Source organism: Gaeumannomyces tritici (genome assembly GCF_000145635.1).
Source record: "Gaeumannomyces tritici R3-111a-1 unplaced genomic scaffold supercont2.3, whole genome shotgun sequence".
NCBI classification, from domain to species: Eukaryota; Fungi; Ascomycota; class Sordariomycetes; order Magnaporthales; family Magnaporthaceae; genus Gaeumannomyces; species Gaeumannomyces tritici.
The window spans coordinates 3,957,566-3,969,444 of record NW_008804547.1 but is presented as its reverse complement, the minus strand read 5'-3'; the positions used below and the strand labels follow the sequence as shown (position 1 = coordinate 3,969,444).

At 56.8% G+C, this 11,879-nt stretch overlaps 2 protein-coding genes across 2 annotated transcripts; one reads left to right on the top strand and one right to left on the bottom strand.

Annotated features, from left to right (window-relative positions):
• The first annotated feature begins 1,441 nt into the window (after positions 1-1,441).
• On the top strand, positions 1,442-9,349 carry GGTG_06437 (hypothetical protein). The gene is made up of 2 exons (XM_009224254.1): positions 1,442-7,497; positions 7,570-9,349. Exons 1-2 carry the CDS (start codon positions 1,953-1,955, stop codon positions 8,376-8,378), a joined length of 6,354 nt encoding a protein of 2,117 aa, XP_009222518.1. The 5' UTR covers positions 1,442-1,952; the 3' UTR covers positions 8,379-9,349.
• A 1,363-nt stretch (positions 9,350-10,712) lies between these two features.
• Positions 10,713-11,570, bottom strand: GGTG_06436 (hypothetical protein). Its single transcript, XM_009224253.1, has 2 exons — positions 11,154-11,570; positions 10,713-11,087 (listed from the first exon to the last, which is right to left on the bottom strand). Exons 1-2 carry the CDS (start codon positions 11,195-11,197, stop codon positions 10,901-10,903), a joined length of 231 nt encoding a protein of 76 aa, XP_009222517.1. The 5' UTR covers positions 11,198-11,570; the 3' UTR covers positions 10,713-10,900.
• Positions 11,571-11,879: the final 309 nt, after the last annotated feature.

Sequence of the window (11,879 nt, the reverse complement as noted above, 5' to 3'; positions counted from 1 at the left end):
CCTGTCGGATTCTTTCTAGTCCTCCTGGACGAAGAGCGACAGAGTTGCGTCTTTTTTTTTTTTTTTTTTTTTTTCATCCACGCAAGTCGTTAAACATTGCAATTCAAACGGTCATTTTTCTCACTCTTTTCTCTCTGCGTGGTGCGGCTGCGTGCTGTACGCTATGAACCGTAACGGCGACACGTGTGTTGTTGAATGCACAGTGGTGGGGGCGGACGAAAATGGGCGGCGATGGGGGTGGGTACACGGACTCTCGGAGAAAAAAAATGACACACTGGAGGAATGAGGAGAAACAGACTGGTAGCAGCGTCGTTTGGGAAACACCACATTGTTGGGATGAATATCCCCAGATCAAAGTGCCTCGAGTTGGCAGCACGAGGCGATGTCGGTTGCATTCGGACCTAGATGACATGTGCCTCCATATCCCATGCAACCCTTCTCCTCGGGGAGAGGAGCGGTCTGGTATTGGCGTGTTGGCGTCTGCTCTGGGCCAGGACGTCCGTTCTCCCAAATACGTAGAGAACGAATGTGACCCAAAGCAGCCCAGAAATGTCCCGAGATCCGAGCGCGCCGATAGTGCCGTTCAGCTACAAGGGGTTCAATTGGGCCCGAAAGCTAGTTCGCATAACTGTCGCACAGACGTGCCATAGTCCATGCTTTTTTGCTGCCGGCATTGCTCTTAGATCGTGGATGTGAATGCAACTAGAACCTCCCTGTCGTCTGTGATGCACAGCTAGGTTACGGTATCTGCGGAGGCTGCTGCGAGCCGATTTCCCCATTGACAAGACCCCCGGATCTCGCAGAGAAATTGAAGGGACTGCCCGCAGAGGACTCAATAGAGGACTCGACAGAGGAGTGAGAATACACACGGAGCAGCACATGGAGGTTGTGCAGACCCCAGGTGGCTTCTGTGGACCACTGCGGTATAGTGCATTTGCAGGTGCCGGGATCAAATGGGGTGCCCCGTCGTGCCCCATCCATTGACCCCTGGTGGAGCTTCGCTCAGGGAGGTGCAGCACAAAGGCTGAAGCGGTCGTCCCCGTGGGGCGCACTAAGAATGGAGCACAGCGTGTTGATTGAGCTGTCAGACATCACCTCAAGCCTGGGAACAAGCCTAAAGAGTGCCTGCACTGTTAACTCGGGTGCCTGGAATTCAGGGCCAAATGCGTGCTGTCCTTGGCACCCATTCCTTTGGTGCAGGCAATCGACAGCCCTGCAAGGAACGGCAAATTGCGCAGACGGCCATCACGGAACTTTTTGCTTGCTGAAGCAGAGAATTGATTTCCTGCGACGATCGCTTTCCAAACGAGCCTCAACAGCCAACGGGAACGCAAGTACGCCGCCCGCCCCCACTTTTAACGACCACCACCCGCCCACCCAACCCACACCACCGCCGCCGTCCACCTCCTAGGCCGTTTTTTTTTATTGCCGTGGCTGTCTCGCCAGCTCAGGGGTAGGATCGTGCTGGCTGGTATCAGATTCGCCTCTGGGATTTTCTTCCCCCTTCGATTCTTTCGCTCAACATTTTCTGTATGCCACTCCATCAAAGACACTCGTTACCACAATTATTGATCGCCTGTGGACCTACGGCACCGAAGGATCTCAAAATTAACACGGCTAATCCTGGCCATCCCCGACGCGCAGTCTGGATTAATCCCTGCCGCTCATTGAGCTGCCGACGCTCACCTTCCATTCACCCTTCCGCCAGACTTTGCTCGACCATGTTTGCGACCCTGACTCTGAATTGAGCCCACCGCGTCGCACGAACCTCGAACAATCCGACGGCTGAGCCGCGCAGTCAACGCCGAGACTCCTGTTCGCCTCACGCGCTCTCCTGCCCTACCCGCCCACCTCTCCCGCGTACACGCCCGGCCTCGGATACTCCCCCGTCGCCGCCTGCGAAGAACCGGGGCACGCCGGAGTACGTGCCCGGCGACCGGCGACCGGCCACGATGCCCTGGCACCCATTGCCCCGCATAGCCTTCGCGGTTGCCACGTATCCATTTACGCCCTCGAACCCGGCCGACCTCCCACTCGAAATTGGAGATGAGCTCTACATAATAGAGGAGACGCCAGACGGCAACTGGCTGCGTGGATACCTCGTCGCGCCACCCAGCCTCCTTGCTGGTCTGACCTCGGTCAAGGGCCAGACCCTAGAGGCTCGCGTCTTTAGCGGCATCTTTCCCCGGAGCTGTGTCGAGGTACGCGAGCTCCTGGGTGAGTCGGACGACACCGAGGACGGCGCCAGCGAAGAGGGCGTCGATGCCTCTGGAGAGCCAATCTCTCTCGGGAGTGACTCGGGAAAGGGTGGGCTTGATGCGTCTGAGACCAAGAAGAAGAGGGACAAGGTTAGGGCACCCGAGGTCCCCATAGGAATTCCCGACAAGGGAGACGGGGGAAGCAAAAAGACCGTCACCGATGGCCGTTTATCGATACCCGCGAAGCGGGAGCCTGGCGCGCCCAAGCCCCCGGCCCCGGTGCCGATGCTCAAGATCGGTGACGAAACCCCGACCTCGGAGTCCGAGCCTCTAATCGACGAGATTGCCTCGTGTTTGCGCGAGTGGCACTCCACGAACCTGCACGGCCTGCTTCTGTCCCGACAGTACCACAAGCTGGATCGGCTCTCCCAGCTCATCTCCACACTCAACTTCTCGCGTCAGCAGCTTCTACACAATGTTCTCACCACTTGGGAGTATGGTCGCCTTCGTGAGCAGACAGTATGGGATCTCGTCCGCGTGAACAAGCTGTGCGGCGGCGAAGTAATAGTCCGCGACCCGCGTGAGCGCGGCCGCGTCCTCACAGGCGACGACTCCGTCGTCGAGATTACAAGGCTGCAGTCGGTCATGAGCATGCTCGACGAAACCCCCCAGCCGCACACCGAGACGTCCGCATTGCATCACCTCTTGGTTGACATCAAGGGATTTGCCGGCTCGTCCACTGAAGCCCCGTGTCTTGTCTTCTATGTGGCGCAGAAGGACGCGGCCGGAGAGCTAACCAGGTTGTCGGAAAATTATACCGTCGAGGTCCCGCCCGGTGGTGACATCGGTGGCCTCACAAGAACGAGCCAGCTCCGCGCTTTGTTCTCAGATCTTTCCTCCGCAGACATTGGCGACATCCCCTCCGCCGCCGAGACCGAACTCCTCTTGATCGTCAAAGTTCGAGCCCCACACCAGATCGCCGCGGGCAAGCCCAGCTCCCGTTCGGGCCCAGGGAGTCACTCGCTTCCGTCATTCGGAAGAGACCACGCAAAACCCCCGCTCTCTAGCGGCAACAAGTCTATGCGGAGGAGTTTGATGTGGGCTGGGAAGAGCACTAGGTCTGCCTTTTCTAGGGGGGGTGGCAGGCTTGACCCCCTTACCGAACAGCAGGACCAAAGACCGCCGACCGGGGGGAGGGAGAGCTTGGACGGACCGCCCGGAACCGCAACCTCAAAGACAACGGTTGGATCGCAAGACGGCCCATCCTACCTGACAGCTGATCGGACAGTTGGAGTTGGTGTCATGAAGCTTAATGCCATCATGAAGCAGCAAGAGGAGGTCGAGCACGTGATAAGCGTTTTTTCAGCGTCGCAAACCAACCCTGTAGGGGGAGCTGGTGATCTCGAGTCGCTTATTCACGAGCTCGTCGAGAAGAAGAGCAACAACCTAGAGAAGTCGAGGGGCTCGGAACGACTGCAGGTCACTCTCAGGTCGTTCAACCACCCAGACGCGGACTCACTAATCAAGTCGACGCCGACGCTGCTCTCGGGAGTGTGCAAAACGAACAAGATGGGATTTTCGGGCGCACCCACGAAACCGCGGTCGGACATCTATGTCACGATCGACACAGTCGCGCTTTCAAAGCAAACGTTGCTCTCAAAGTATGGCGGCGGCGCCAGCTCTCTTCCCAGCTCCATGCACGCCACCAACCTGCAGCTTACCCTGGAGGTGCGGAAACCGAACGGCGTGCGGATCGACAACTGCATCTTCCCATCTTCCAACAGCGAGGGACTTAGTGCATTCAAGACTGTTGCCGTCGAGCGAGGCGGGGCTTGGAACCAGACCATCAGGTTGCTGCTGGACCCGCAGGACGTTTCCACAGCGCACATGGTCGTGTTCGCTGCCGACATGCCGCATCCCCCGTTTGCTGTGGCGCACATGCCTCTCTGGGACCAGCAGGCCTTTGTGCGAGACGGGGCGCACTCGCTGCTGCTGTACAAGTACGACGAGAACACGGCGACGGCGCAGCCCAGCCAGGTAATGGCGGGTGCCAAGGGCGGCTATCTCTCGCTGCAGTGGAGCGTCAAGCCCTCGCAGTCCGAGTTCGCGAGTCCCCTGGCGGTCTTGCGTCTGTCCACCTACTTGTGCAGCACCCAGTTCTCCCAGGATCGCATAATCCTCAGCTTGATCAGGTGGAAGGACTGTTCCAAGGAAGATATTCCCACCGTCCTGAAGCAGCTCATCTTCGTTCCCGAGATTGAGATTGTGAAGCTTTTGAACGACGTCCTCGACGCCCTCTTTGCCATCCTAGTTGAGTTATCCGGGAACGACGAACACGAGGACCTTGTATTCACGGCGCTTGTTAGGGTGCTTGACATTGTGCACGACCGGCGTTTCAACCTTGGGCCACTTGTCGATCAGTATGCGGAGAACAGGTTCAACTACCCCTTCGCAACCGCCTGCCTGGTGCGCTCCTTCACCAGGCTTCTGAGCAAGCCGGGCGACCCTGAGACAGCAAGGAAACTCCGGGCAACATTCAAAGTCGTCCGTCACATCCTCAAGTTCATCACGCATGCCCGAGGTCAACAAAAGGCTAAGGAGGCTGGAATTGGCCTCACGGGCTCGACCCCTGGCTTCACGAGGCATCTGCAAGCCATCTTCAAGGCCCTGGATTCCATGATGCGCAGCACGCTGCCTGCCTTTGTCGGCAACCAGACGTTGGCAGTGCAGCATTTTCACACCTGGCTCCCGGAGTTGACGGGTCTCCTGACCACAGAGGAGATAATGCACATCGCCATCGACTTTATGGACTCGTGCTCGCTGGTCAAGGGCAAGCTGGTTCTCTACAAGCTCGTCTTGATCATCCACTACTCCAAGCTTGAGGTCTTTTCACATCCCGAACAGCGGTCTGTCCTAAGCGCCAACACCGTCCGGTGGATTGCGCCGCACTGGGGTATCCCCGAGGAGGTCACGGACCAATGGAAGGACCAAGTTCGGCTCTGCTGCTCGGTGCTCGCCAGCCAGGTGGAACACCTTGGGCCCGAGATCCCGGACTACATCCCCAAGATCCTGCAGTCGTATGCTGCCCTCCAAGCCGCCCCACGAAAATCGAACCAACGCCTCTCTCTTCTCTTCCCCACCCAATATCCCTTCCTGAGCCGGCCCATCACCGAGACTGCCAGCTTCGACGAGTCTCTGATTGAGCTGTCAGCCATCCTGTCGGCTTTGTCCAACGCACCCAGTGGAATGCAGCTCGAGCTATGCGACGATGACTTGAGTCTTGTCGTAGAAAGCACTCTTGGTGTCCACATGAGCATTCTCCAAGGGGAGGCCTTCCCCCCTAACTGGCTCAGCGTTCACATCTTCCACCACAAGTCCACAATGAGGACTCTCGAATACCTGGCCGGCATTCTTCTCGAGTCGTTTCTTCCCGAGCCGGATGAGGCCGAGAACTTTGGCACGGAGCTGTGGAAAATCTTCTTCACGACCCTGTTGAAGTTGGTAGCCAGCCCCTCCCTCGCCCTCGAGACTTTCCCTGAGCAGAAGCGTCGCGCAGTGTGGAAAATTGCTGGTGACGTTAGGGAGCAGGGCGCTGAGCTTCTTCGCCGAACATGGGAGGCTATCGGATGGGAGACTGCCGCCGAAGAGCGCGCGCGGTACGGCCTGAGCAAGATGGGTGGCTACCAAGTGCAGTATGTGCCGACGCTCGTGGGGCCCATAGTTGAGCTCTGTCTGAGCGTACACGAAGGCCTTCGTCGCATGGCTGTGGAGGTCCTGCAGACCATGATTGTCAGCGAGTGGACCTTGAGCGAGGACCTGTCCGTGATCCAGGCCGAGATTATCGACTGCCTCGATCTTTACCTCAAGTCCAAGCCCCTCACCGAGAGCATTCTGCAGAAGCTGTTTATCGGCGAGCTGCTTGAGAGGTTCGAGCCGCTATCACAGGTTGAGGGTGACCCACTGTTCGCCGCCCTCGGCGAGCTCATGGGCACCGTCGAGGAGTTCTTGGATCTTCTTATTGCCGTTCACAGCGATGATGGATCCAGATCCGGTGAAGCCTCACATCTCATCCACCGCCTGCGCCTGATGGAGTTCCTCCGGGACATGCAAAAGGAGGAGATTTTCATCAACTACGTGCATCAGCTGGCCCAGCTGCAGGTGGATGCTAGGAACCACGCCGAGGCTGGGTTGGCGCTTCGCCTGCACGCAGATCTGTACGAATGGGACCCGACAAAGACGGCAGCGGCGCTTACGGACCCCGACTTCCCTGCCCAGTCTCACTTCGAGCGCAAGGAGAAGATATACTTTGAGATGATTAAGCACTTCGAGGACGGCTCCGCGTGGAGCAGCGCCATCGCCGCATACAAGGAGCTGCAGGCCCAGTACGAGACCAACGTCTTTGACTTCCCCAAGCTTGCACGGACGCAGCGGGCCACCGCCACCGTTTACGACACCATCGCCAAGAGCGACCGATTGGTGCCCAAGTACTACAGGGTCGTCTTCCGCGGACTGGGATTTCCCCTGAGTGTCCGTGACAAGCAGTTCATCTACGAAGGAGGCCCACACGAGCGACCCTCTGCTTTTACCGACCGAATCCAGGAGCAGTACCCCTCGGCGCAGATCATGACTACAGAAAGTGCCGTGGAAGACGTCGAGGGTCAGTTCCTCATCGTGTCTGCTGTCAGTCCGCACCGAGATCTTGATCACCACGTCTACCAGCGCGCGCGGGTGCCCCAAGCGATCAGAGAATACCTGGTCTCGGCCCACCCGCAGTCGTTTTCGGTCTCGTCCAAGCGCGGCACCACAGGTCCTGTAACGGAACACTACGCGGAGAAGGTTGTGTACATCACCGCCGAGGCCTTCCCTACCATCCTCCGTAGGAGTGAGATTGTCGAGAGCCACGAGGTGTGTCTGGGGCCCAAGGAGACGGCACTTGAGCGGATAGTACGGAAGACGCAGGAGATGACGGGTGTGGAGAAGCGCATTGCAGACGGCGACTCCGGCAAGGAGCTGGCGCAGCTTCTTGTCGACGCCGTCAGCATCTCGGTGAATCCCAACTCGGAGAACAGCGTCGTATGCTACCGGCAGCTCATCACCCCGGATGCGGTGGAAAATGCGGATGGCATCGGGGCAGGAGAGGAAGAGGGTCAGAACGAACAACCTGTGCCGTTGGATCCTCGGGAAAATGCCATCAAGATGGCACTGGTCGATCACGCCATCATGCTGAAGCGATGCCTCGCGACCTTCCAGAAGAGCTCCAACGAGATCCTCAACCGGCACTATGCGGATCTTCAACAATGTGAGCGAACAAAGAGTAGAGATGGGTGGACCTGTGTGGCAGACGTGCGACTAACAAATTCTCTCTGCGCAGACTTCGAGACTACTTATGCACCCGAGATCGCCTTCTTCACACCTCCGCAGCCAGTACGGGATAACAACAGTCCCCTTATGTCGCCAACCTGGTCTAGGATATCTGCCACGGACATGACGTCGCCTAATGGTCGCCCTCAGGGCTCTTCGCCTTACACTCACACCTACACCAACAGCATGGGCCAAAATGAAGTGTCGACGGTGCAGCCCGTGTCGCTCCGCCAGGGCCGCGGTGCACGTCTCAGCTTCCTCGGAGGAAGGAAGAAGGATAACAATCCGTTGTCTTCCACTCCTCAAATAGAGGTCATGGCTCCTGGGGTCAACGGCGACAGTGGCCACCAGAACGGACCGCCGTCCCCATTTTTGCCGAGTTCCGTCAACGGCAACAGCACTGATGCGCTGAGCCTCCCCGGCCGCGTGGCCAGCAAGGAAAACTCGAACCGAAGGAGCTTCTTCCGACCGAATCCGGCCGACAAGAGCAACTACTCGGTCACAACCACAGTGACCGCCAACGACCCGCCGCCGCCATCCAAGGGCTCCGAGTCTAATGAGAGTGGGGACTGGATGAGGGACTTCTCGGGCACTGCTAGTAACGCCGGCACGGGCAACGGAATCGGCACAGGGCCTGGCCTCGGACGTCAGAGCATCGACAGGCGCAGGTCCGAAGACAAGTATGGCAGCGACGGCTCCCACGCAGCGGACGCCCCCATCTCGTCGAAGGGCAGCGTCCGCAAGCGGTTCAGCATGCTGAAGATCGGGAGGAAGGGAAGCAAACACCATGGAACCATGGGGAGTCTACACGAGGAGTGATGTATCATCTGAGCCCTCCTTGCTTGCGCCGAACCATTATAATAATGGGCCACACAAGACCTAGCCTGTTTTTTTTTGTTTTTGTTCCTTTTCGATTTACCGTTCCGCGTTTGGTTGGCGCCAGTCGTTACCTAGGTTCTCACTTATTCTTCGTTCTGCGTTGTCAATATGGTCGAGGACACTCTCTTTGTGGTCCTCGATGCTGTGTATTCCCCCCGGCACGCACACCGATTCTTTGTTCTTTGTCGGAGAGGCATGTTCCTGGATATACCCCCTCCCACCTCCCATGGTCGCTCTTCCTTTTTGTTGCCTATATCTTCTTGTGTCATCAAGACCCGTACAGTCGGGACATCCCTGGGTGGATCCTAGCCCCCGGTCGCATTTTTGGCGAGCTTCTATTACTCTACTTGTACCTCAATCTCGGAGTCCTTTGTCTCTATTTCTCGACACCCTTTTTTCTTTCGTTTGGCATATCGTCATACAAACAGCCACCTAACCCATTAGGTCTTTTTTACTCCATTTTCCCACCAACCCACACGATCATACCCGGAGCGAGCGAGCATCTCCTTTGTTTTTCTCTGTTTATTTTTCACGGTATATACGAAGGCTCGGGATCCATGGCCGCTTCCGCTTAGTGTAGTCCGTGCCCCGTTGCTCCTGCCGCCTTACAATCTTTATTACCTTGTTGCATAATCTGTTTGTTCTTGTCACTCGTTCTCTTGAGCTCATGCTTTTTCAAGATTCTGCTTGCGATTGGGTTCACTCCGTGTTTTATTCATCTCTTTTCCAGTTCTTGGCCGACGCTGCACACTCGTTCTTGACATTTTGTTTTTGTACTCGCCTTTTTCTGTGGACCAGGACGTTGTGGCCGACACAGAGAAGTATGCTAGAATATACCAAAAGGGTCATGTGCTGCCCTAGGTTAACAATCCAACTAAACTTGCAAAAAAAAAAAGGTGTGGCTTTTGAAATTTGGTGAACTGGACTTCGGCGGGATGACCAACCAGCCATGGGCCATTGCTCGTTATGGTTGTTCCCTTCTTCAAAATATACCACATTCGCACTGTGAGCTCTGCTGGTTGTCAGGCTAACCGCATTGAGCAGGCGGTGAGACAGAGCGTGCAAGTGCCGACGGTCTCCAGCTTGATATGTGATTTCGGTGCTCTCGAGGGCTAGAGTAGTCCTAGCGTCTTTCCTCGTAGCTTGGGTAGATTTTATCGTTTTTTTTGCACTGCCCCTCCATTCATCCAAGGTCGGGCTCATATGTGGCCTTGTATATGGGGCCGCATGCGGAGCCGCTGCATGCAGAGCTGCTGCATGCAAGAGCGGCAGTGGGAATCATGTTCCAGCACACAGCTGCAGGCGGGCGCCCTGCAGGGGACGAGACGTTGGGTCGAAGGGTGTTGCAAAAAAAGACAAAAGAAAAAGAAAAGAAGAACACAAGGAGATACGGCGGGCCAGCCAGCGTGCCCACAGTTTGTTTTGCTGCCAGCCCAAAGAATGTCTGTCGCGAGATGGTGGCCCAGTGAGGACAGACATCGATGTAGATGCCTACTCGATACAGAGGCTATAGAGAGGTTCCTAGCCACCACGGATACATCCGCGCGTCTTCAACGTAGCCCATAGTCAAGTGGCGGACATGATGGCCCTTCGCACGACCGGTCGGGAGTTCAACTGCAGCCTCCCCGCATCGACTTTGTAGCTTCGCCTCCGCCTTTGGCCCGACGACGTGCTCGTTTAATGCTGTTTCTAAGCGTTCTCAGCAGATTTAACGGCTCCCCCTCCTATAAATGGCGAGCTCCAAATGCCAGCCTGGTAGCTCTAATTGCAAACAGGCAAAAGGATTGTTTTAATTCCGGGAAAAAAAAAAAAAAAAAAGAGAATGTGAGTAAGGGATATCCCGGGTTCCACCCCCCTTGGGGGCTCGAACCCGGGACCTCCCCCCAGGCAACGTGGGGGATCCAAGAGGCAGAGTTTACACTCGCAAACACCTGACCCCTTCGGCCACGGCACGTTCCCTGGGCACGGAAGCAGCTGCACCAAACCAAACTTATCAGGGGAGGGGAGCTCAACGCCTTCTCGTTTCCTCGCGGTCTCTCAGGGATGGCTGAGGGTGCCATTCACTCACAGCTCAGATAGCCGTTGACCTGAAGCTCAGATAGCCGTCACCACAAGATTATGGGCATTATTCCTAGCTACTACTACCATTGCCGCAAGAAGGTTCGAGATTTTACTGTACCCTAGTGTTGACTTCTTCCCATCCGTTTGAAGCTCGACTTTTCCGTTACTGTTGCAAACCTTTGGCAGGGATCACGACCAACACGATCCCACAGCAAAAAAGGATAAATGTAAGTGCTATTAAACCAAAGCTTCCTCTGGTTTATGTGTATTTACAAGCATGCAAGCCGTTCTTTATCCTTGGACACGCCAATGAGCGGAGACTGACTACGCCTTCCCAAGTCTTCCCGTCCCATAATGCGTCGAGCCCGTGCCAACCTCTAACCGATATGTCGATGACCGTATTACGCTGGATCCTCTGTGCGTTTTGCGTCCATTGCAGCTTGCAGTTGCGCAAGCTGCTCCGAGATGGCTGCCTTCCGTTCCTCCCCGGAGCGGCCCACGCCCGTTGTTGCCAGTGCAGACAGTGCCGAGCTGCTCTGGGTGCGGATGTATCGATCGAGCATGACCGAGGGCTCACTCTGCTTGACACTTTGACACGTGGGCATGTCAGCGGCATCGTTCGTGGCAGAGACGGGGAATATCAGGCCAACATACCTCTCGTGGGAGAGTTGGAAGAGAGCTTCGGAGGCTTGAGACATTGTGATTGGTTGGTTGGCCGATGCCTGTGGATGCAGAGCCAAGAATGAAGATATCACGCCTTGATGAGGGCTATCAAACTGTGGCTTCTGTCTGTGAGCTCTGGGCCTTTCCCATTGACGGTATCATGTCTTAGTTCTATTAGTCCTGCTTTATACCCAGAGCCACCGACCTCTCGCCCTGCCTCTGGCGCTCTGCGCGCCCGGACCCCGAAACAAGTCGAGCATACTTCGCAACGCGGCGACGCTGAACGTGCCAGAAATAATCCGGGCAGCGCAGAGGCGTGAACGAATACTCGACATCCTTTGCGTATATCTGGCGATTGGGGCTTCTCTCGGTGAGTGCGCACCTTCCATGAGCAACAGACTGGCACGCAAGCTCAACCCCGCGCCGCGCTGGACGCAGCCTTACCTCGCGCCATTGGTCAGATCGATGATCTCGCATGCATTCCGTGTGGGTTCCTTTTTTTTTCTTCTTCTCTCTCATGGGTTCCTGCACGCATCCTCGCGTTTTGCGCTGCGCACGCCCGCCCGCCCCCGTCGGCATGCGATGTGATGTGCGCTTTGCAGTAGCAGCAGCGCCGGTAGGATCCCTTCTCATCCACGCCCCCTCCCGCCGGTTTGCCCAATTGCGCCCGCCGAGGGGCTGACCTGTCCGAGCCTGATTGGGGGGGGGGGGGGGGGG

What these genes read in the sequence shown, in the direction of transcription:
- GGTG_06437 (XM_009224254.1), top strand. Translation starts at nt 1,953, where the DNA reads ATGCCCTGGCACCCATTGCCCCGCATAGCCTTCGCGGTTGCCACGTAT. An exon ending in CTATGCGGATCTTCAACAAT is followed by an intron (nt 7,498 to 7,569) that starts GTGAGCGAACAA and finishes CTCTCTGCGCAG; the next exon opens with ACTTCGAGACTACTTATGCA.
- GGTG_06436 (XM_009224253.1), bottom strand. Translation starts at nt 11,197, where the DNA reads ATGTCTCAAGCCTCCGAAGCTCTCTTCCAACTCTCCCACGAGAG. An exon ending in TTCCAACTCTCCCACGAGAG is followed by an intron (nt 11,088 to 11,153) that starts GTATGTTGGCCT and finishes CACGTGTCAAAG; the next exon opens with TGTCAAGCAGAGTGAGCCCT.